This window comes from Cygnus olor, chromosome 30 (genome assembly GCF_009769625.2).
Source record: "Cygnus olor isolate bCygOlo1 chromosome 30, bCygOlo1.pri.v2, whole genome shotgun sequence".
NCBI classification, from domain to species: Eukaryota; Metazoa; Chordata; class Aves; order Anseriformes; family Anatidae; genus Cygnus; species Cygnus olor.
The window spans coordinates 17,771-43,340 of NC_054087.1; the positions used below are offsets into that span (position 1 = coordinate 17,771).

The following is a 25,570-nucleotide window of genomic DNA, read 5'->3' on the forward strand; positions in this document are numbered from 1 at the left end:
AGAATCGGGCTACTGAAGAACATCAAAACAACCAGCAGGTGGATCAGGCTGCTAAGATTGAAGTGGCTCAGGTGGACCTGGACTGGCAACATAAAGGTGAATTATTTATAGCCCGGTGGGCCCATGACACCTCAGGCCATCGAGGTAGAGATGCAACATACAGATGGGCTCGTGATCGAGGGGTGGACCTGACCATGGACGCTATAGCACAGGTTATTCATGATTGTGAAACATGTGCTGCAATTAAGCAAGCCAAACGGTCAAAGCCTCTCTGGTATGGAGGACGATGGCTGAAATACAAATATGGAGAGGCCTGGCAGATTGATTACATCACACTCCCTCAAACCCGCAACGGCAAGCGCCACGTACTTACAATGGTGGAAGCAACCACCGGATGGCTGGAAACATATCCTGTGCCCCATGCCACCGCCCGGAACACTATCCTGGGCCTTGAAAAGCAAGTCCTATGGCGACATGGCACCCCAGAAAGAATTGAGTCAGACGATGGGACTCATTTCCGAAACAACCTTATAGACACTTGGGCCAAAGAACATGGTATTGAGTGGGTGTATCACATCCCCTATCATGCACCAGCCTCCGGGAAAGTTGAACGATACAATGGACTGTTAAAGACTACACTGAAAGCAATGGGTGCTGGGACATTCAAAAATTGGGAAACACATTTGGCAAAGGCCACCTGGTTAGTCAATACTAGAGGATCTGCCAACCGAGCTGGACCTGCCCAATCAAACCCGTTACGCACTGTAGAAGGGGATAAAGTTCCTGTAGTGCATGTAAGAAACATGTTGGGTAAGACAGTCTGGGCTACTCCTGCCTCAGGAAAAGGCAAACCCATTCGTGGGATTGCTTTTGCTCAGGGATGCACTTGGTGCGTAATGCAAGAGAATGGGGAGGTCCGGTGTGTACCTCAAGGGGACCTAATACTGGGTGAGAATAGCCCATGAGTTGAATTGTAGTATGTTAATTATCATATAACACTGTATGTCATCACTACCATGATTGCTATATATGATAGATGAAAATGGTGATTAATTAGAAGGTATTGGAAAGAGTGTAACCTGAGCATGACATAAATGGTATGGAATAAGGGGTGGATATCTGTCCTGGTTTCAGTTAGGACAGAGTTAATTTTCCTCCTAGTAGCTGGCAGGGTGCTATGTTTTGGATTAGGATGAGAAGAGCGCTGATAACATGCTGATGTTTTAATTGTTGTAGAGCAGTGCTTACACCAAGCCAAGGACTTTTCAGCTTCTCGCTCTGTCCTGCTAGCGAGCAGGCTAGGGATGCAGCAGGAGCTGGGAGGGGACAGACCCAGGACAGCTGACCCAAACTGGCCAAAGGGGTATTCCATACCATCTGACGTCATGCTGAACAATATATAGGGGTGGCTAGCCGGGGTGGAGGGGGGGCCGGCTGCTCGGGGATAGGCTGGGCATCGGTCAACGGGTGGTGAGCAATTGCATTGTGCATCACTTATTTCGTACACGTTATTACTATTAATACTATTATTATTATTATTATTGTTGTTATTCTTTTCCCTGTCTTAATAAAGTGTCTTTATCCCAACTCACAGGCTTCACTTTCCCGTTTCTCTCCCCCATCCCAGAGAGGGAAGGGGAGGGTGAGCGAACGGCTGTGTGGTGTTTAGCTGCCAGCCGGGCTAAACCACAACACTAGGGAAAACAGATTTTCTGAAATAATCCCAAACTCGAAAATGGGATCTTGTATAAAATCTTAAGCTGTGATTGACTCTCTGCTTAACAGAGGCCAAACGTGTGCCTACTGAGAACCTGGGTGATAAGTGTTTTTGTACACTTCTAAGTGGTCATTTTGTAAAGAGACTGCTGAAAAATCTGAAGAGTGCTGCTGCAGAGCTCTGAATGGGGGGATAGCAACTGTCTTAACTGATCTGGAATCTTGAGTTTACTTTTCAGTGGACAGGAGGAGAGTCTCTCAAGGCAAAGAGAGAGAGAAATAACACCCGATACTCATGTCAACATAACTTTATGCTCAGAGTGTAGGTGTAGGAACAGCATCGGTATGTATATGGAACATCGGGAGAGGAAACTATATCGGCATTTACAGTTTTTCTACTTCCTTGTCAGAGAGACGTTATCTCCAAATCAGAAATTGGTGTATTTTGAGTAAGGGGTGATGGATCGGATTTCTTCTTACTAGTGTTAATATTTGCTCTTGAATAGTACTTAATATCTGGTAACGCATCAATCAATTGTCAAAAATAAACTTAAAAATGTGTAAGGCTTATCTCGTTGGTCAATACAAAGATCAAGGTCTTTTCTCTTTTTTTTTTTTTCCCAGTATTGTTTTTCTGTTTTCCTTCTCACTGCAGTCTTGATTTTGTTTCTTGTCCCTTAAGTATGTTTTCAATGTGTTGTTGAAACATTTTCCCTTTCAATCCGAAAAAAGGAGCTGTCACTGGTGTCTGCAAGTTGAAGACTGGAGCTTATCTGAAAATCGCTGAGCCCAAGAGCTGTCACCATAGTCTTCCAATCGGACAAGGATGTCTTCATTTCTCAGTTAAATGCATTTTTCAGGTTTGTGTATTGTTTTCTCAGGAACGGAAAGTGTGTATAGACTGGATTTTAAATCAATTTAAAATTAAAAATGTAAAGGGAAAAAGTTCTAATTGCAACCTCTGCACGCAATTTACCAGTTGTGGGACTAGGAATTTTCTTATTTCCTGTGCTTTGTTTAACCTGTCTTAAGTTTAATGGATAGCAATCAAGGTGTACTAGAAAGCTGAAAACACTTTATGCTTTGTTCTCTCGGTCATTTTGGTATAACAAACTAGCTTCTGTTTTAAAGCCTCCATTAGGTTAGCGGTTTCCCTAAACGTAACAAGTCCCTGTGTGCTACAGTAAGACAGTAACAAACAATTAAGTATAGAAGTTCATCCTGTCCTTATTCAGCTTCTGCCTATGGACACACAATTATGCTTATTTAAAGCAGTATCATCTTGAAACCTAATCAGCATGTTAGAAAGGACTTCGTCTCAGTTATCGGCTTTTGTCCTGCAGGGCTGAGGTTTGTTTTGTTTTGTTTTACATTCAGCATTTCCTTTTCTAGCTTCCATTCCCCTGCTGTTTTGCATGAGGAAAACATGCAACTTTACAAAGTAGAACGGAAAGAGATGCTTTTCAGTCTAACTTTTCAGTTGTTTGTAGGAGTTTTAAATGTGGTAGGTGCAAAACAGCATAAGTACTGCTGCCAAAGATATATTCAAGCAAGTATTTCTTGGAGAAGCAATAGAAGCCAAGGGAGAAATAAATTCACAAACATGCTCTTCATGCTCTCCTTTCCCAAGATTTCTCTGAGATATTTCCCATAGTCTGTGGGTTTTGAGGTATGTGGTTCCCAGGAGTGAAAAGGAGGGCCAAACATCTCTCCTCTTGGATCTCAACATGCCAGGGCTTTAGTGTACCACCACTTATGGCTCCTGTTGGCCTGGAAAAAGTGACCTCGTGATGTAGACTGAGGTGCCCTCACAAATTAACTTCCTATCACAAAGTGACGCCCAGAAAAGGTGTATTCAAAAGCTAGACTCATTATAGAATCACAACAGACCCATCATGACTGGTGCAGTAGACAGTGAGGTAGAGGGCGAGCCCTGGAAAGACAGAAGAAAAGTAGCAGCGAAATGTAGGTACCTTTGTGCACATGAAACAGAAAAGCACAGGCAGTAAAGTAATAGTGTTCCATTACTAATGCGAGCAATAATTATATATAAATTGCAACAATTATCTATTAGATAATAGGTAATAATTAATAGATAATTGCAAAGCTCCAACAATGCAATAAATAACTGATTCCCCTCAGAGAACGTCATTTACATTTTTATATTAAAAAGACTCCAGAGTTGTAATGGATTAAAATCCTACGAAAGTGAAAGAAATGGCATCAGCCACTAGTTCTGCAGAAGCTAAAAGTAATACCGATAGAGTTTTGATGGAAATTTTTACTTTGTGTGTTTAGTTTGGGGATTCCTTTTAAATCCTTCCTACCAGCAATTTAGTTCTTCAAGGCTGTTTCTTTGAGATTAAGTGACAGGACTTCTACTACTCTTTTCTTCTTGGAATGCTTCTTGATATTCTTACATCAACCAGAACATTTGTCTCTGTCGCAGATGAGAACAACGACCATAGTTAACAAGCCCAAATCTTCAAATTCTAAAAAGCCATCTTCAAGGCGGTCTGGCAAATCCAAGAAACCGAGTACTAAAAAACTGATGTCACGCACCGCAAACTGGGGCCGGATACCAGCTGCAGAAGATTCAAGCCAAGTCTCTGTGGCCCAAGGATGTGGAGGTGCTATTTATTGTAGATCATCTGAAAAATCTAAGCCTTTTGCCCAAAGAGATCTAAGTAAGTGTGCGCTTTATCCTGCCTCCATTTTCTTCAAAACAAAAGTAGAAAATGCAGTTCTTACTTGTTGCACTGATAGAGAATGGGACTACTGTGAATAAAGACTTCCAAAGCGATTCCCCTAAGGCAACTGAAGTGACCGATGTTACAGAAATTAATTTTGATATATTTACAGTCGACAGAGAAATATGGGGAGCTTTTTGTAATGCACAGATTCATCCACGTCTTTTCCATTTTGCAAAGAAAAGTGTTTGATTGTTGCTATTCACAGCTTCCGTTATTCACAGGTTTTTGAATGCTAACATTGCTCAGGAAAAGATCTGATATTTGTAGGGGTCCCGTCATTCCTAGTTATTCGTTTTTACATTGTCCTTGCATTTATTACCGTATAATTTCAAGTCTAAGTTTGTGGTTTAAGTTATAATAAGGAAAAAAGCAGTAGTTGAGGTAATCAGGTTAAAGATTATAGATGGAGAGGAACTTGGCGTTAGATACTAAAAACAGAATGGCAGTTAGCCTTGCCTTAGAAAATTAAAATGGTTGACTAAAGTTTTTCTTCCCAAAACATTGTGTTGACCAGCCAATTTGAATTTGGCGGTATTGAAGCTGTCTGCAATAAGTTTTTCTGTTTTGGATTGTAGCTAGTTCCTCTGGGTGCTTCTGCAGAATAGTATTTTTACTATACCTATATATACTTTATATATTTAGTATACCTATATATACCTAATACCTTTCTTAGAAACAAACAAACAAATCTCTTTTTAAATATAACTTTCTTGCAGTCATTAATGATGGAATTGCTCCGCCACAAAGGATTCTTTTTCCACCTGAGAAGATACGTATGGATTGGCAAGAAACACGAAGTGTTGGAGTTGGCCTGTACAATCTTGGCAACACGTTTTCTTAATGCTGCTCTACAGTGTTTGACCTACACCCCCCCACTTGCCAATTACATGCTTTCTCTTGAGCACAGCCGGTCATGTGAGTACTTTCTAACAGTATTTCAAATCTGTTGGATAGCTCTGAAGGTGAAAGAACAGCAGTGATTCTGTGAGACAAACTTACTTGCCTGATTTTATCTGTAGGAGCTGGCTTTGAGCATTGTATCAGCAGTGGGCTCAGAATAGCATATGGAGTGCGTTTAATGCACCATGTGTTCTTTTTTTTGTTTGTTTGTTTGTTTTTAAAAGGATCTTTTCTTGCTTCATGGGAATAATGAAGTGCATTGGACAGTAATGCATTTAATGAACATTTGGCATTTGGGCTATTTGGGCTTCCTGCTGCTAGAAAGGCAATAAAATTTAGGATGTTGGCATCATAGGTCTTTAGTCTTCACAGCCTAGGTTCCATAATGCACTACAATAAATGGTCTGTTCGTTGTTGAACCAATTAAAAACAAAAAAAACAAAACCTAGAAAGCAATATGAGCTGTTATGAACATGACTAGATTTTTTGTGGGACTGTATTAAAATCTAGACTGATTTTGTCCTAAATAAAATGTTGTACTATAAACTAAATGTTGTACTAAACGGGTATGCTTTTTAGGCTGGTATCTTTGTATTGATACCTAGAAATTTAACTGTTTTCTTCCTGTATATAGAAATTGTTTCAGTTAAGAATCCTGTTGAAAAAAGGAGGGCAGAAGTACTATTACATACATTACTTTAATTTTTCCTTTCTCCCAAAGGACTCGTAGCTCTGTATCATGAAGCTCACCTGACAGCACTATGCTGAAAATAACCCGCATTCTCTCAATGCTGTATCATCAATGTCAAATATTCTGTCCTCATATATTTTGCAGCCTGTGGAGTTGACATTCCTGTCAGCCTTTACAAACGTGACTTTGCAGTAGTCTTTTAGATTCCTCATCACAAAACGCACTTGAATACAGGCTTAATGGCTATTTTTATTCTAGAAAGTTGTGCGAAATGAAATGTTAGGAGACTGTTGGGACATTGGCATCCTGGGAGAATAGAATGTAGCAAGGAGAGTGGATATTGTATCTGTAGTTTAAATGTTACTTATATGTTTGTTTGTAGTTATGTGTATTTCGCTAGACTGGGATGCTTTCTTCTTTCACTCTTCAGGTCGTGAACAAGATTTTTGCATGATGTGCACGATGGAGACTCACATTAACCAGGCCCTGCGTTGCACTGTTGATGCCATCGAGCCTACGTGTGTTATCAGTAATCTCAGTCGTAAGTGGCTTCAGATGTGTTTCTTTTTCGCTATCTTGTAATCTTCAAATAATTATTTGATGTGTATAAATGGTTTTAACACTCTAAAGAAGAGCGATTTTAGAAAGACGAGAATTATTTCATTTTTAAATGAGGTAAATACTGTCATCTTCTTATTTAGGAATAGGACAACATTTCCGTTTGGGCAGTCAAGAAGACGCACACGAGTTCTTGCGCTATACTGTTGATGCTATGCAGGAAGCATGCTTGAACGGAAGCACCAAGTAAGCATAAACAAATTCACTTTGATACGTTCTCTAGCACTGTTGTGGTTTAGCCCGGCTGGCAGTCAAACACCACACTGCCGTTCGCTCACCCTCCCTCCTCCCTCTCCGGGATGGGGGAGAGAAACGGGAAAGTGAAGTCTGTGAGTTGAGATAAAGACAGTTTATTAAGACAGGGAAAAGAATAACAACAATAATAATAATAATAATAGTATTAATAGTAATAATGTGTACGAAATAAGTGATGCACAATGCAATTGCTCACCACCCGTTGACCGATGCCCAGCCTATCCCCGAGCAGCCGGCCCCCCCTCCACCCCGGCTAGCCACCCCTATATATTGTTCAGCATGACGTCAGATGGTATGGAATACCCCTTTGGCCAGTTTGGGTCAGCTGTCCTGGGTCTGTCCCCTCCCAGCTCCTGCTGCATCCCTAGCCTGCTCGCTAGCAGGACAGAGCGAGAAGCTGAAAAGTCCTTGGCTTGGTGTAAGCACTGCTCTACAACAATTAAAACATCAGCATGTTATCAGCGCTCTTCTCATCCTAATCCAAAACATAGCACCCTGCCAGCTACTAGGAGGAAAATTAACTCTGTCCTAACTGAAACCAGGACAGATATCCACCCCTTATTCCATACCATTTATGTCATGCTCAGGTTACACTCTTTCCAATACCTTCTAATTAATCACCATTTTCATCTATCATATATAGCAATCATGGTAGTGATGACATACAGTGTTATATGATAATTAACATACTACAATTCAACTCATGGGCTATTCTCACCCAGTATTAGGTCCCCTTGAGGTACACACCGGACCTCCCCATTCTCTTGCATTACGCACCAAGTGCATCCCTGAGCAAAAGCAATCCCACGAATGGGTTTGCCTTTTCCTGAGGCAGGAGTAGCCCAGACTGTCTTACCCAACATGTTTCTTACATGCACTACAGGAACTTTATCCCCTTCTACAGTGCGTAACGGGTTTGATTGGGCAGGTCCAGCTCGGTTGGCAGATCCTCTAGTATTGACTAACCAGGTGGCCTTTGCCAAATGTGTTTCCCAATTTTTGAATGTCCCAGCACCCATTGCTTTCAGTGTAGTCTTTAACAGTCCATTGTATCGTTCAACTTTCCCGGAGGCTGGTGCATGATAGGGGATGTGATACACCCACTCAATACCATGTTCTTTGGCCCAAGTGTCTATAAGGTTGTTTCGGAAATGAGTCCCATCGTCTGACTCAATTCTTTCTGGGGTGCCATGTCGCCATAGGACTTGCTTTTCAAGGCCCAGGATAGTGTTCCGGGCGGTGGCATGGGGCACAGGATATGTTTCCAGCCATCCGGTGGTTGCTTCCACCATTGTAAGTACGTGGCGCTTGCCGTTGCGGGTTTGAGGGAGTGTGATGTAATCAATCTGCCAGGCCTCTCCATATTTGTATTTCAGCCATCGTCCTCCATACCAGAGAGGCTTTGACCGTTTGGCTTGCTTAATTGCAGCACATGTTTCACAATCATGAATAACCTGTGCTATAGCGTCCATGGTCAGGTCCACCCCTCGATCACGAGCCCATCTGTATGTTGCATCTCTACCTCGATGGCCTGAGGTGTCATGGGCCCACCGGGCTATAAATAATTCACCTTTATGTTGCCAGTCCAGGTCCACCTGAGCCACTTCAATCTTAGCAGCCTGATCCACCTGCTGGTTGTTTTGATGTTCTTCAGTAGCCCGATTCTTGGGCACATGAGCATCTACATGGCGTACCTTTACAACCAGGTTCTCTACCCGGGCAGCAATATCTTGCCACAATGCAGCAGCCCAGATGGGTTTGCTCCGGCGTTCCCAGTTGTTCTGCTTCCATTGCTGTAGCCACCCCCACAGGGCATTTGCTACCATCCATGAATCAGTATAGAGATAGAGAACTGGCCACTTTTCTCGTTCAGCAATATCTAAGGCCAGCTGAATGGCTTTCACTTCTGCAAACTGACTCGATTCACCTTCTCCCTCAGCAGCTTCTGCAACTCGTTGTGTAGGACTCCATACAGCAGCTTTCCATCTCCGATGCTTTCCCACAATACGACAGGACCCATCAGTGAACAGGGCATATTTCTTCTCATTTTCTGGTGGCTTGTTGTACAGTGGGGCTTCTTCAGCACGGACCACCTCCTCCTCTGATGATATCCCAAAGTACTTGCCTTCTGGCCAGTCCATAATCACTTCCAGGATTCCTGGGCGACTGGGGTTTCCTATTCGAGCCCGCTGAGTAATCAGTGCAACCCACTTGCTCCATGTAGCATCAGTTGCATGATGTGTAGAGGGGACCCTTCCTTTGAACATCCAACCCAGTACCGGCAGTCGGGGTGCCAGGAGGAGCTGCGCTTCAGTACCGACCACTTCCGAAGCAGATCGAACTCCTTCATATGCTGCCAATATCTCCTTTTCGGTTGGAGTATAGCGGGCCTCAGATCCTCTGTATCCCCGACTCCAAAACCCCAGGGGTCGACCTCGAGTTTCCCCAGGTTCTTTCTGCCAGAGGCTCCAGGTGGGACCATTCTCCCCGGCTGCGGTGTAGAGCACATTCTTTACATCTGGTCCTGTTCGGACTGGCCCAAGGGCTACTGCATGAACTATTTCCTGCTTAATTTGTTCAAAGGCTTGTCGTTGCTCAGGGCCCCATTCAAAAGCATTCTTCTTACGGGTTACTTGGTAGAGCGGGTTTACAATCAGACTGTAATTTGGAATATGCATTCTCCAAAACCCCACGACACCTAGGAAAGTTTGTGTTTCCTTTTTGCTAGTTGGTGGAGACATAGCTGTTATTTTGTTGATCACATCCATTGGGATTTGACGACGTCCATCTTGCCATTTTATTCCTAAAAACTGGATCTCTCGTGCAGTCCTTTAACTTTATTTTGTTTTATGGCAAAACCGGCCTTCAGAAGGATTTGGACTATTTTCTTCCCTTTCTCGAAAACTTCCTCTGCAGTGTCACCCCACACAATGATGTCATCGATGTACTGCAGGTGTTCAGGAGCCTCCCCCTGCTCCAGCGCAGACTGGATCAGTCCATGGCAAATGGTAGGGCTATGTTTCCACCCCTGGGGCAGCCGATTCCAAGTATATTGGACTCCCCTCCAAGTGAAAGCAAACTGTGGCCTGCACTCTGCTGCTAGAGGGATGGAGAAAAATGCATTAGCAATATCAATTGTGGCATACCACTTGGCTGCCTTTGATTCCAGTTCGTACTGGAGTTCTAGCATGGCCGGCACTGCAGCACTCAGTGGTGGCGTGACTTCGTTCAGGCCACGATAGTCCACTGTTAGTCTCCACTCACCATTAGACTTTCGCACTGGCCATATGGGACTATTAAAAGGTGAATGGGTCTTGCTGATCACTCCTTGGCTCTCCAGTTGACGAATTAGCTTATGGATGGGAATCAGGGAGTCTCGGTTGGTGCGATATTGCCGCCGGTGCACAGTTGTGGTAGCGATTGGCACTTGCTGTTCTTCAACCCTCAGCAACCCCACAACAGAAGGGTCCTCTGAGAGACCGGGCAAGGTAGACAACTGTTTAATGTCCTCTGTCTCTAAGGCAGCTATGCCAAAAGCCCAGCGGAACCCTTTTGGGTCCTTGAAATATCCTCTTCTAAGATAGTCTATGCCAAGGATGCACGGAGCATCCGGGCCAGTCACAATACGGTGCTTTTGCCACTCATTTCCGGTTGGACTCACTTCAGCCTCCAATACAGTTAACTGCTGGGATCCCCCTGTCACGCCATAAATACAGATGGGCTCTGGCCCTTTACAGCTTGATGGCATTAGAGTACATTGGTGTCTACTAAAGCCTTATACTTCTGCGCATCAGACGTGCCAGGCCATCGAATCCACACAGTCCAATAAACTCGGTTGTCCCTTTCCTCCCCCTGGCTGGAGGCAGGGCCCCTCTAGTCCTGGTCAGAATCTTCATTTCTGTGTTTAAAAGACTGCCTGCTGGAAGTTGGAGCAGCAAACTTTTCAGAGAACCCCTTTCTCCCGATTGTTTTCTTTTGCAACTCACGTACCCGTGCCTCTAGGGTCTCAGTAGATTTTCCATCCCATTTTCTCATGTCCTCTCCATGGTCACGTAGGTAAAACCACAGGGTGGTGCGGGGTGTGTACCCACCATATTGTCTTCTTTGCACGGATGCACGTTTACCCCTAATAGCCGAGACGCTGGTTTGTACAGGTGGGGAAGAAAATACACTCTCTTTAAGTTGCTGGACCTCTTCAAAAAGTTTCTCCAAAGTATTCTCTTTTAGTTGGTGGCCACTGGTTCGTTCAGGTGGGGGGGAACATAAATTCTCTTTAAGTTGGTGGACCTCTTCAAAAAGTTTCTCCAAAGTATTCTCTTTTAGTTGGTGGCCACTGGTTCGTTCAGGTGGGGGGGAAGATAAATTCTCTTTAAGTTGGTGGAACCCTTTAGAGAGTTTCTCCACAGCCGAGACGCAGGCCTGTAGGGAAGAGGAGAGATTTCCTTCGTACTCCCGGAGTTGTTTAGCCATTTCACCCACTGTGGGGTCTTCACCATCTTTCCAGGTTATTATTGCCAATGAGCTGGCCCATGTTGATGGTGCATTCCGTACAAACTTCCGCCACAGGGGTCGAGTACACTGGACTTCATCTGGATCTGTGGATATTTGTGCGTCGTCTAGGTCCTTATAAATTACTTCCCGTACGGCTAATTCCCTCAGGTACTGAATTCCCTTCTCCATGGTGGTCCACTTGACTGGTAGACATACAAGTTCTTCCTTGAAGGGATACCTTTCCTTCACAGCTAACAGGAGACGCCTCCAGAGGCTGTGAGATCGTGCTCCATCTCCAATTGCTTTGTCAATGCTTGCATCTCTAGCAAGGGATCCCAGCTGCCTGGCTTCCCTGCCCTCTAATTCCACACAATTGGCTCCAGTGTCCCAGCACCGGAGCAGCCAGGTGACAAGCTGCTCACCTATACAGCGACCAAAATCTTTTCGCACATCTCGTAGCTCACGCTACATGAGCTACCTATACCAGCATATAGGGTTCGGGTAGTTACTGTTGATTTTTTGACATCCTCATCCTCATCTTCATCCTCCTGCACATTTGATGGCCCAGCCCCGTCTTCTCCATACCCAGACTTAGCAGAAGACTGTCTGCATTCTAAACGACCTGAGCCTCTATACCATTTTTTCACCTTGTCTACAGGGGCAACTTGCACTGCTACAGCTCGCTTCTCTGACCCAGCTACAGGGTCTGCCACAGGGGTTGGAATACCCTCTGCAGGGACAACTTGCACTGCTACAGTTCGTTTCTCTGACCCAGCCACAGGAGTGGGAGCGGCTGCAGGAGCTGGAGCAGCTGCAGGGGCTGGAACGGCTGCGGGAGCTGGAGCTGGAACGGCTGCGGGAGCTGGAGCTGGAACAGCGGCGGGAGCTGGAACTGGAACGGCCGCAGGGTCTGTCACTAGGTTGATAGCAGCATCAATTGCAGCTCGATAGGTACAAGCCAGACCCCAGCATGCCACAGTGATTTGTGTCACTTTGGAACTGCCAGAGTCATGACACCTTTTTTTCAAGCATTCTACCAGTTTTTTAGGATTTTGCAGTTGTTCAGGGGTGAATGTCCAAAACACTGGAGGTGCCCACTGCCCTAGAAACCTGCCCATATCCTCCCACACTCCCTGCCACTCGCAACTATCCCGCCTCAAGACAGATCTCCAGATGAGATTCCTAAGTAGTTGTTTAACCTTAAACAAAACCTGAAGCGCATTCAGGAGACATAACAACAAGAACATGATGGTCTGAGTATCCCAAGGATATTCAACATCTTGGAGAGCTACCGTAACTAGCTTGGGGGATAAGAGGGTGGTGAAGGAGGAAGGGAGAGTGAACAGGTAGGAAAAAAAATATCTTCCCCTGTCCCCTCCAGAGACTGACTCCCTGATGAAAAAAGGCAATAGGTGTAATTGCTAATAGTTTCTGAGATATGGTTTCCGAAGTATAGAGTCGACGACAGTGCTGAGTACAAATACCAGGTTAGAGTCATGACCAGAAATCTCATCATTTCATAAGCCATCGTTACACCACACAGTACCATAACAATCTTAAACCAGGGCCCGGAAAGGATAAACAGCACGACAGGGAGCACATACAGAAAGTAACGTGCTAAAAAACTCAATTTGGGAAACAGGCACAGCAGACTTGAGATTAAGGCAATCAACATTGTGACTAGCAACTATTAAGCAGGTCGAATACTTATACCAATTTTAGTTTAACACACTCTGGTCAAATCTGTCGATATCTCAACCCTTCGGGCCCCACGTTGGGCGCCAAATGGACTGTTGTGGTTTAGCCCGGCTGGCAGCTAAACACCACACAGCCGTTCGCTCACCCTCCCCCCTCCCTCTCTGGGATGGGGGAGAGAAACGGGAAAGTGAAGCCTGTGAGTTGAGATAAAGACACTTTATTAAGACAGGAAAAATAATAACAATAATAATAATAATAAGAAGAAGAATAGTATTAATAATAATAATGTGTACGAAATAAGTGATGCACAATGCAATTGCTCACCACCCGTTGACCGATGCCCAGCCTATCCCCGAGCAGCCGCGCCCCCCCCCCCCCCCCCCCCCCCCCGGCTAGCCACCCCTATATATTGTTCAGCATGACGTCAGATGGTATGGAATACCCCTTTGGCCAGTTTGGGTCAGCTGTCCTGGGTCTGTCCCCTCCCAGCTCCTGCTGCATCCCTAGCCTGCTCGCTAGCAGGACAGAGCAAGAAGCTGAAAAGTCCTTGGCTTGGTGTAAGCACTGCTCTACAACAATTAAAACATCAGCATGTTATCAGCGCTCTTCTCATCCTAATCCAAAACATAGCACTCTACCAGCTACTAGGAGGAAAATTAACTCTGTCCTAACTGAAACCAGGATGGTTCACAAGTATTTCCTGCTGTTTCCTGAAGTGACAACATTCCCAGGTTTGCTTTCATCCTTCAGAGGTTCATACCCTTCCCACATTGCATGTAGTTTGAAGCCCTTCTGATAAGCCCAGCCAGCTTGCTCCCCAGAACACTCTTGCCCCACCTGGTCAGGTGTACCCCATCTGCTGTCAGCATCCCAGAGAGAGCACTCGGGTGTCCAGTGAGACCCCACTCCTGCATGCTGGGGCTGCTCCGTCAACTCCAGTGAGGTTATGAGAAATTGGCGGTGAGGCAAAGAGCTATCTGCTGGATCCTTTATTGACCTTTATTACACAGGGGCCCTAGCTTCTCATGTAAAGGAAGTCTCTGGCTTAGAACAAAAAAAGATAGATTGTGAAGAAGGAGGAACACTAATAACATTTTGTTATGAATATTAATACAAAGAAAGATGAAATGAGAAAGCAAAGAAACAAACAAACAAAAAATGAATATGGACAAAGATAGCCTTGGGAGTCATATGAGGCAGTAGGACACCTTATTGATGCTGAAATACTGTACATCTCATGAGCCTCCTCAGGGCATCCTTGATCTCCTTGTTCCTCATGCTGTAGATGAGGGGGTTCACTGCTGGAGGCACCACTGAGTACAGAACTGCCTGCACCAGGTCTAGGGATGGGGAGGAGATGGAGGGGGGCTTCAGACAGGCAAACATGGCAGTGCCGATAAAGACAGAGTTGATGGCCAGGTGAGGAAGGCATGTCGAAAAGGCTTTGTGCCGTCCCTGCTGCGAAGGGATCCTCAGCACGGTCCTGAAAATCTGCACGTAGGACAGAGAAATGAAGACAAAACAAACACAAAAGAGAACAGCACTAAGCACAAGAAGTCCAAATTCCCTTTGGTAGGAGATGGAGCATGAGAGCTTGAGGATCTGTGGAACTTCACAGAAGAACTGGTCTATAGTATTGCCTTGGCAGAGTGGCAGTGAAAGCGTATTGGCAGTGTGCAGCACAGAATAAAGAAAGCCACTGCCCCAGGCAGCTGCTGCCATGGTGGCACAGGCTCTGCTGCCCAGGAGGGTCCCGTAGTGCAGCGGCTTGCAGATGGCGATGTAGCGGTCATAGGCCATGACAGTGAGGAGAGAAATCTCTGATGCAAGGAAGAAGACTAGCAGAAAGATCTGTGCAGCACATCCTGTGTAGGAAATAGCCCTGGTGTCCCAGAGGAAATTGGTCAAGGCTTTGGGGAGAGTAGTAGAAAGGGAGCCCAGGTCAAGGAGGGCGAGGTTGAGGAGGAAGAAGTACATGGGGGTGTGGAGGCGGTGGTCGCAGGCTACGGCTGTGATGATGAGGCCGTTGCCCAGGAGGGCAGCCAGGTAGATGCCCAGGAAGAGCCCGAAGTGCAGGAGCTGCAGCTCCCGCGTGTCTGCAAATGCCAGGAGGAGGAACTCGGTGATGGAGCTGCTGTTGGACATCTGATTGCTTTGTTCAGGTGGTACTGCCAAAGGAATAAAATTACTCACAAGACAGGACTGCTTTGAGCATATCTCTTTCCATTCCCTGCCCTCCAATCCCACAACATCACAGAGGTACATTGACTCTCTCCTTCCTTTCAGGAGCTCTGCATCTCCCTAGCTGGAGCTCTGCTTTGTGTTGACTGAGGGTACCGTGAGCAGCTCTCTTCTCATTATCTCCTGAGAAGTCAGCCCGTCTCTATACCAGTTACCACCTTGGAAAGTTGTTAGGATATTCTGAAATTTAGCATTTGCCTTTCCTGTCAGCCACTTGCAAAGCAGGAATGCTGCTCGGCATCTTCCAGCAGAAGAAGCCTAGGGGAACTCCTGGATCTGCTATGACTAGGTACCTGAAGAGAGCCCGCTCACTCCCCAGCCCCACACACTGTGCTGTCAAGTCCCACAAATTAGGATGCTCTGAGGGACTTGGGCTGGACAAAGCTGCATGACAGGATGTGCACGGTTGGTATATGAGCTGCCTCAGAGTCCCAGGGCAAAACCAAGGGCAGCACGAACAGTAAGGGAAGATGGAGAATTCCCCCAACGAGGACATAGTCAGACAGACTCAACTTGGGAGCTTCTCCTCCTTGGGCTCAAGCTGCCAAGGAGGTGACTCCACCCAGGACCCTGTGGCCTTGATGACAGTGGTTCTGCTGGCTGGGTGAGGAGAACAAGGCTTTGCTTCAGCAAAGGCATCTATCTGCCCTGCAGGGGTTTGCAGAGAGGTGCCTGAATCTCCCTTCCTCACGGCTTGTGATAGCAGCTCCCTCCCCGCCCCGTCCCTGTCTCTGCTGCCTGGGGCTGACCCTGCAAGGGGCTGTTTCTCCCTCCCCACTAGTCCTCCCTGTCCATGCTCACAGACCCCATCCCACACACTGGGTGCTCACCTCTGCCCTTCAAACACCTCCCATTATCAGGGCACTGTTCAGGAGCATTTCAGTGCATGCAGGGACTAAGGAGCAGCCCAGACACATCCTAATGAGGACTGAAGTCTCCTGTCTTCTCCAGATGGGAGAAAGGAATTCCACCTCCAACAGCCCACACAGTCCCACACAAGTAAAAAATCCAAAGCAGAATCTTTTCCTTTCATAGAATGGTTGGGATTGAAAAGGAACCTTCAAGACAATCTAATTGCAACCCCCCTGCCATGGGCGGGGTCACCTCACACTAGACCAGATTGCTCAAGTCCTGATCCAAGCTGGCCCTGAACACTTGCAGGGCTGGGGCACCCACAGTTTCTCTGGGGAACCTGTTCCAGTGCCTCACCACCCTCATAGGAAATAATTTCTTCCTAATGTCTAATCTAAATCTACACTCTTAGTTTAGAGCCACTACCCCTTGTCCTATCATTATACTCCCTGATGAAGAATCCCTACTCAGTTTTCCTGTGAGCTCCCTTAAGGCATTGGAAAGTCGCTATAAGATCTCCCTAAATCCTTCACCTATCCAGGCTGAACAACCCCAGATCTCTCTACCTGTCTTTGTACAAAAGGTTCAGGTTACCCCAAATTTCATCCTGTCAAAGAAGAGTTCTGGGCTGATGTAGACCATGCCCCAGGCAGCAGGCTCTGGGCAGCAGCAGGACCCTGCCCTGCCCTGCCCTGCCGTGCCGGGGGGCTCCTTCCACCCGCAGCTTCTCCCCGCAGCCCCTGGGCAGCTCCCCGGGCAGGATGAGTGCTGGGCCTGGCAGGCGGCAGAGGCCCTGCCCCGGCACACAGTCCCTGGGGCACAGCAGGGACCCTGCTCTGCACCACAGCCCTGGGCACCCCTGCCTGCCCCCCCCGGCTGCACAGCCTGCAGCCGGCCCCAAGAGAAGGGAGCCCTTGGGCCCTGCACGCTGACCCTGCAGCACACAAGCCCTGCGTGCCCTTCAGCTCCAACACCGAGCGTCCTCCTGACAGCTCCCATCGGATGAGGGCTGCCAGCTCTCCTCAGCCTTCCCCCCCCAGGCTGCCCTGAACCTCTCTCCCCCTTCTCTCCTCTCCCCATGCCAGCTGCAGGCAGTGCCCCCAGCCCTGCTGCGCCTGGCAGAGGAGCTGCTCCTGGGCAGAGCTGTCTCTCTGCAGTGCTGCCCGCTTGCCAGGAGCTCCCTCCCTCCATCCCACGAGCCGTCCCAGCTCAGCAGCACAGGCCCAGCCCAAGGCTTTTTACTGACCCCCGCGGTGGGCTGGGGCAGAGCCCAGGAGCCTCAGGCACTCAGAGGAAATGGAAGACCTTTCTCAAGTAGAGAACGCAGATGCAAACACCAAAGCCTCTCACAGCGTTAATGAGTCCCACTGAGGGACATTACTGACAAAGCCTCCCCATGGCCTTCTTTGAGCAGAAAAGTGCAGGCGGTGATGATGGGGAGACCAAGGCCAAGGAAAGGTGGCCCTGATGCTGAGGAAACCTTGATGTGTGCCATGAAGTCCAACAATCGGGCCCTGACCTCAGCTTCTGGGAAGGGAGATCCTGTCCCTCCGGCGGGGTTTAGGGCTCTTCTTGGGTCAGTTCGGTGTGGGGATGGGCAGTGCCAAGTACAAGGCTACAGGAGGACATCTCCCAGGCTCCCCAAGGAGGATGAGGAGGCAATGAGACTGTAATGCTTTAAGAAGAAGGTGTCTCCTCATAGGCATCCGTGACAGAGACTAAAGCCAGAGCCCAGCAGACAAAGCTGTTGGCTCTGTTGAAGGCTTTCAACCTTGCAAAATATCCCTGACCATAACCACCACAGGGTCTTCTATGGTATCCCATGCCTGCGCACCTGTTTCCTTCTTTGCTGGCCCCTGACATCCACCCTGCTTTTCACCTTGCCCTCACCTGAACACCTTCCTGCCTTGACTGATGTCTCTCCATCTGCCCTCAGTAATCCACAAAACACAAAGCCAAGGGGTTATCCAGAATTTTTCTGGGGGAGCTGTTGCACCACAGCTCTGCTCTTCAAAAAAGATTTCTCCTCAGACCCAATCTCAATGCCCCAGGCCGCACTTGATACACTTGGTGTTTCTTATACTCTTTCCCACTAGAAAGAAAAGCTCCACCTGCTCTGAGACCAGTTTCAGCCTACTCCTCTACTGCCTCCATGCCACAGGCCCAAAGAAGCCCCGGTCCCTTAGCCTCCCCACACAGATGGGGAGCTTCAAACACTGAAGCCCTTCCTGGCAGACCTCCCTTCCACATTCTTCAGTTCCTCTGCACTCTTCCAAAACCAGGAGACGCACCCTGGGACACACTGCTCCAGAGGTAGCCACAGCAGCACTGAGTCGAGAGGGACGATAACCCAAGTGGTCTTGGTGGCCCCCGCTGCCCCTAGTGCAGCCCCGTAAGGAGCTGGCCTTGCTCCCTGTCAGCATGTCCCACTGGCTCCTATGGTGTCCTCGTAGCACCCAGGCCCTTTTCTCCAGGGTCCCCTCTCAGCTGCTCACATCCAGCCCTGCCCTGATGGATGCAGGTATTCTGCCCCACGTGCAGCACTGGCCACGTCTCCTTGCCACCTTCAGGGGCTTTCTGTTGGCTGAAGGCTGGAGATTCCCAAGGTCCCCCTGCCCTGAAGCTCCGTTTTGTCACCTGTTCATGGCTGGGTGCAGATGGCTCACTCTGACTGTGGTGACTCTCATTATGTAACACCATGAGGAGTGTCAGGACTCTAGAGGCACTAAGGGAGGTACTTGTTTAGAGGAATTTCCGACCCAGGCAAGAATTACCATGAGAACCATCTCTGAAACACCCAATGACAGTACAAAGCAAGCAAAGCCTGGACCAGAGTCAATGAATGTTGGGCTGTTCGTATGCTAGGGTATTTTCTGGGGAAATATATACCTCTACAGACACACATGCAATGTGGATTCTTCCAGCAGCTGGTCTTGGACCCTGTGTAAAGCCAGGAGCAGGGCCCAAGATCCCCTCACGTTCCCTGAGCAGATAACTTCCAGTGGGAATCTCCCACATAGAATCACTGAACCTCTGTCAGCATCAACGATAATGGAAGGCACCCAGATGCAATGGTTTAACTGCTTCCTTCTTCTCTCTGGTTTTGGTTAGTAGCTCCTTTCTCATCCATGACAGGCTCCTGCCGCTTTTTCTTGACTTCATTTGTGTCTGGGTGGACGGCACTTGGGTTCAAAGAGAAGATCCTCAAGCATTAAACTGCTCCTTGCACCACTCCTCTCTGCAGTGCCATATCCCATGGGATTCCTCCAAGCAGGTCCACCAACAGGTCCAAGTTTGCTCACCTCAAGGCCTCCGCTCTGCCTTGTTCCCCTCTCTCAGCAGCCTCAACTCTACCTTCTCATCCCTGCCTTTTACACCCCTGAGCACCTCATCTCGGTTTATAACAAGAGGTCCTGCAGGGCTCCCCAGTCTTCCATTCCATCAAGATGTTATCAAGAAGCTCCCAAATCCTCCTGGATGTTTTGTGTAAACGGATGCTGAAGCAGAGGACCTGCTCCTTCCAGTCTATCTGGTCAAGGACCTTTTCCAATGCACCAAGAGATGATGTAAGGGAGGCAGTGACGGGCACCAAACCTGGTCATTTGTGCCAACTGATAAGGAAAGAAACAGCATGTGGGGAAGTGAACACAACACAGGTCTTCTACACACCTTGCTTGACCTCTTTCTCGTCAGGATGCATCGATCCTGAGCTTAGAGGAAGTCTAAGTCCCCCAGCGACATTCTTAGGTGTTTCAAAAAAGTTGCTTGCATGTTCCAGGGAGGTGCTTGGATGCCATTAGGAGATGCTTGGGTGCTGCAGGAAGGTGCCTGTGTACTCGATGGGGATGCTTCTGGGGGAAATACTTATTTCTCCAGGAAGATGTTTGTTGTGCAGAGGTGCTTGGTGCCTCAAGCGAGGTGCTTGTTTCCCTTGGGAAGAGGATTGGGTGCCCTGTGGAAATGCCTGGTTACCCCCAAGGAGGAACCTTGGCTCCTCCACGGAGATGCTTGTCTACCTTTTGGATAAGCTTGCCTGCTCCAAAGAGATGCCTGAGTGCCCCAGAGACATGTGGTGTACCCAACTAAGGGGCTTAGGGAGTCCATGGAGGTTTGAGGGTGACCCAGGCAGATCCTTGGCCATCCCAGGAAGATGTGTGGCTTCTCCTGAGAAGTGTTTGATGGCTGTAGGGAGGTGCTTGGGAGCTCCAAGGATGTTCATGCATGCCCTATGGAGATGCTGGGGTGCCCATGAGTGATGCTTTTGTGCCCCCTGGAGGTGCTTGGTTGCTGCAGGCTCTAGCAATTCCCTGTATGCCACAATCACCTCACTTAGGCAGGCAGCAATTTCCCAGGAAACTCAAGCATCTCCACACGTCTCTGATTCTCTCATCCATCGAGGTGCTTGTTGGCCCCACGGCGATTCTAGCTTTCTCCAGTGTGGACCTTGGGTGTTCCAGGGAGATGCTTGTTGAGTCAGCAAGAAACTAAGCAGCCGTAGGGAGATGTCTGAGGACATCAGGAGGAGCATGGTTTTCCTGGGGATATGCCTAGGTGCCCAAAGAGGTGCTTGTGTTCCCCCAGAGGTGCCTGGGTGCTCCAGGGCAGGAGCCTGCTTCTTAAAGATTGAGTACTCCAGGGAGATACTTGTACGTTCAGGGAGACAGTCAGGTGCTGCAATGAACTGCTTGGGTGCTCCAGGGTGGTGCCTTCTTTTCCCCAAAGGCGCTTGGGTGTCCTGGACTGATAGTGGAGTCCTCAAGTGAGTCCATTTGTTCCTCAGTAAAGCTGCTTGCATTCTCTGGGGAAATGCCTGAGGTGTTTGGGTGCTTGAAGGATGTTCCTTCGTGCCCTGGGTAGATGCTTCAGCGCTCTTGTTAGGTTCTTGACTTTTGTAAACAACTCTTCAGTTGTCTGGGAGAATTTTTCAGTGCATCTGGAGTGAGATGCTTGAGTGCTAAGAGGGAACGCATGAGTCCCCCACTAAAATGCTGGTGTCCCCTGGGGAGATGCCTGGGTGCCTTGTGGACGTACTTGAATGACCCTGGCAGGTACTTGTGCACCCCACGGAGGCTCGTGGGAGCCAAGTGAGGTGCTTCCCATCTCCAGTGAGATATTTGTGTGCCCCAGGTGGTATTTTGGAGCCCTGGGGAGATGCTTGCGTTCTCCACTCAGATGGAGGTGTGTGGTGGGGAGACTCTTGGATACTCCAATGAGGTGCTTGGGTGTTCCAGGCAGGTGCTTCTGTGCTGCAGGGAGATGCTTGGGTGACAGGGGCAGAAACTTTTATTATGAGGGAAGAAATCTGTGTGCTCCAGGGAGGCTTTTGCTTGTGCCCCAGGGATATACTTATATGCCCTGGGGAGAAGAAGCTTGTGTTCCCTGAGAATATCTGGGGTTTCTTGGAAGATGCTCAATTCCACGTGGTCACTTGGATCCCCCAGGAGATGCTTGAGTACTGCACAGAGCAGTCTGTGTCCTACAGGGAGGTGCTGGAATGCGCCAAGTTTTGAATTGTGTTTAATGCCTTAGGGAGGTGCTTGTCTGTCCCTGTGAGATGCTTGGGTGCTCCAGAGAGGGGCTTGTGAACCACGGGAAGGTACCGGTAGTCCCCAGAGAGGTCCTTGGGTGCCTCTGCAGGTGCTTGTGTGCCATGGCAAAATGCTTACATACCCCGAGAAACTCCTTGGGTCTTCCAGGAAGGTGCTTTCCTTATCCAGGGAGATGCTTGTGTACCCAGGGAGATGATTGCTTGACCCAGGGTGATGTATGCTTTCTCCAGAGAGGTGCCTCATTGCTGGAGGGACATTCCTGGGTGCTTGAAAGATGTTCTTGGGTGACCTATGCAGATGCTTGGGCACCCATAAGTTTATTCTACTGCTCCTCAGGGAGGTGTTTCGTTCTTCCAAGATGGTGCTTGGGTTCTGTGCACAGGTGCCTGGGTTCTTCACAGTAATGCTTCCATGCCTTTGCACAATGTCTTACTGCATCAGGAGGTGATGGGTTCACAGTGGAAATTCTTCAGTGCTCCAGCAAGATGCTTGAGTGCTGTGGGGAGGTGCGTGAGTCCTGCTGGAAGATGCTTGGGTTCCCTGAGGAGAAGATTGACACCTCAGGGATGATATAACTGTGTTCCCAGGGAAATGTGAGAGAGCTCCACGGAGACGTTTGGGTGCTCTAGGTAGATGCTTGTGTGTCCTGGGGATGTATTTGTGTTGTCAAGAAAAAAGTTGGAGTTCCCAGGGGACAGTTTAGGATGCACCAGGAACTTGCTTGGGTGTCCAAGAGAATGCTTTGTTCCTCAAGGAGGATGCTTATGTTCCCTTGGGAGATGCTTCTTTTCCCCAGAGAGATGCTTGGATGGACAGCGTGATGCTCGCCTCCTGCAATGAGGTGCTTGTGTTCCCCATGGATATGCTTGTGTGTCCAAGGGAGGTGCTTGGGTATACCAAGGAGATGCCTGGGTTACCCAGGAGGATCTCTGTGTTCCCTGAAAGATATCCTCAATGGGTACACAGTGGAGGTGCTGGGGTGACTCAAGAAGATGCTTGGAATCTCAAAGGATGTTCTTGGTTGCCCCGGGAAGATTCCAGGGTGCTCCAGGGAGGTTCCTGAGTAACCTGCTGAAGAGCCTGGTGTGCCCAGGGAAATCCTTGTCTCCTGGAGGGCTCTGCAGGGCAGATCCAGGGAGTATGCCCTGGGGACATGCTTTGGATCTCCAAAGGAATGCGTGGGTTCTTTGGGACCATGCTTGGGAGATCCTTTGGTGGTTCAGCAACATGTTGTGTTTCCCAGAAGACATTTGAGGTGCCACACTAGGAGCAACAAGATCCATCCTGAAGAAGCAAAGCATTGCTCTGGTTCACACCCTTAGGCAAACAAGCACATCCCGAGGGTACCCAGGCTTCTCCATGCAGCACACAGGCACCTCCCTGGAGCACCCAAGCATCTCCCCAGACCACCCAAATATCTGACTACGAGTACCCAAGCAGCTCCCCAAAGCACACGATCTTTTCCAAGGAGCATTCAGGTACCTCCCTGGAGAAACCACGTACCTTGCTAGGGAAAGCACGAGATCCCTACAGCACCCTGAGCACCCAAGGTTCAGGTTGAGTAACCCAGACATCTCTCTGGAGAACCCAAGCATCTTTGCAGGGCAACCAAGCATTCCAGAGCAGGAGCAAAGCATCTCCCCAGGAACACAGATATTTCCCTGAGGCACACAAGCATAACCCCCGAGAACCCAGGCATCTTCCTGGAGGACCCACGCATCTCCCCACAGCACTCAGGCACCCCACTGCAGCGTTATTGAAACATCTCCCCAGGGAACACAAGCACATCCCAAGGTACTCTGACGTCCCTCCGGAGCTCCCAAGCAAGTTCTTTCAGCATCTCGGTCGGTCAAAAAGCACCTCTGTGAAGTATGCAGAGACCTCTCTGGAGTCCCTCCTTGGATCACCCAAGCATATCCTATGTCTGACTCAAACATCTTGCCAGGGAATCCAAACGCTGGCCTGGAAATATAAATCAAGTCCAAGCATCATTCTGGGACCCCATCTTTTCTCCTTGAGCAAACCAAGGGGCACCAAAGGATCACCTGGGGGCACCCAAGCATCTCCATGGGGCACCCAGGAGCATCTGAGGAACACCCAAGCACCTCCACACAGCAGCCATGCACCTCCCTGGAGAAAGCATGCGTCTCCCTGGGGCACAGAAGTGTCGTCTTGGAGCTCCACAACATCTCCCTGCATTCTTCAAGCATGGCTCTGCAGCACCCAAGCAGCTTCCCACACCCCCAAGCATTTCAGCACGTCACTCAAGCACCTCCCTGGATCCCACAGGCATCTTCCCCAGGTAGCCAGGCATTTCCCAGGGATCTCAGGCATCTCCCAGAGCACTCCAGCACCTCCACAGGGCACTGAAGCACTTCCCTGGTGAAGCTAAGCACTTCCGTGGAGCACCCAGGCATCACCCCAAGGCACCCAAGCACCTCTCTTAAGTTCCCAAGCATAGCCACAGGGCACTAAGAAAATCTCCTTGGATGACACAAGCATTTCCTCAGAGCAAACAAGCATCTCCCTGGAGTGCCCAAGAACCTCTGGAGTGCCCATCCATGTCGCCAGGATCCCAACTATTCCCCCGGTGCTCGCAAGTAATTCCCTTTGCACCCAAGTATAAAGTCAGGGGGAAAAGGGAAATCGTCCCAGGGCACCCAAGCACATAACCATAGAACGCGAGCTCTCACTTTGAGCACTGAAGCATCTCCCCATGCCATGCAAGCACCGTTCTGGAGCACTCAAGCATCTTCTAGGACACGCTCTTAAACTACCAGAGGATTCATTTCCATTAGATAGTAGGCGTGTTCCTGGAGCACCCAGGCATGTCCCAGGGCAACCAAGGTTGAAACGGAGATTCCAGGGTGCTCCAGGGAGGTGCTTGAGTGCCCTGGGAAGACCCTGGTGTGCCCAGGGAGCTTCTTGTCTCCTTCAAGCATGTCTCTGGAGTGCCCAAGCAGCTTCCCACGTCCCCAAGCATTTCAGCACGTCACTCAAGCACCTCCCTGGATCCCACAGGCATCTTCCCCAGGTAGCCAGGCATTTCCAAGGGATCTCAGGCAACTCCCAGAGCACTCCAGCACCTCCACAGGGCACTGGGAGGTGCTTGCATGCCCTGGGAAGACCCTGGTGTGCCCAGGGAGCTTCTTGTCTCCTCCAAGGCTCTGTAGGGCTGATCGAGGGAGGTGCTTGTGTGCCCCAAGGCCATGTTTGGTTTCTCCAAGGAGGACCTTGCGTGTTTGAGGGGGATGCTTGGTGAATCACCCAGACACTGAGCAGACATGGGGAGATGTCTGCGTGCCTGAGGAGGTGCTTGGGTTCCAGGGCAGCTGCTTCAGTGCTGCAGTGAGATGCTGGAGTTCTGTCGGGAGGTGTGTTGGTCCTCCAGGCAGATGTTATGGTCCCCTGGGGAGATGCTTGGGTGCCTCACGGAGGTGCTTGGGTGTTCTAGGCAGGTGTTTGTGTGGCCTGGGGAAATTCTGCTTATGTGCCCCAGGGACACATTATTTGATATGTATTGTGCCCGAAGGGAGGAGCCTTGGGGCTTTAGGAATGTGTAGGGATGCCCTGGGTTGATGCCTGTTTGCCCTGGGGAGATCCTGGGATGTCCAGGAAGATGCTTGGGTGAGCAGGGAGGTGCTTGGGTGACAGATGGGCATTGATTAATATCTCCAGGGAGGTGCTTGGCTTCCCTGGGGAGATGTTTGGGTAATTCAAAGGAGAGGCTTGTCTGTTCCAGGGAGGTGTTTGGGTGCCCTGAGGAAGTGCTTGGGTGCTCCCAGGGAGGTGCTTGTGATCCCCAG

General features: G+C 48.8%; 1 protein-coding gene and 1 long non-coding RNA gene across 2 annotated transcripts; both read left to right on the forward strand.

Annotated features, from left to right (window-relative positions):
• Positions 1–1,841: 1,841 nt before the first annotated feature.
• Positions 1,842–25,057, forward strand: LOC121062491. The gene is made up of 3 exons (XR_005815574.1): positions 1,842–2,105; positions 20,963–20,966; positions 25,047–25,057. It is a non-coding gene; the product is annotated as an uncharacterized LOC121062491 (long non-coding RNA).
• On the forward strand, positions 3,523–6,898 carry LOC121062490 (ubiquitin carboxyl-terminal hydrolase 42-like). Its single transcript, XM_040542514.1, has 4 exons — positions 3,523–4,403; positions 5,186–5,384; positions 6,491–6,601; positions 6,762–6,898. Exons 2-4 carry the CDS (start codon positions 5,192–5,194, stop codon positions 6,866–6,868), a joined length of 411 nt encoding a protein of 136 aa, XP_040398448.1. The 5' UTR covers positions 3,523–4,403; positions 5,186–5,191; the 3' UTR covers positions 6,869–6,898.
• Positions 25,058–25,570: the final 513 nt, after the last annotated feature.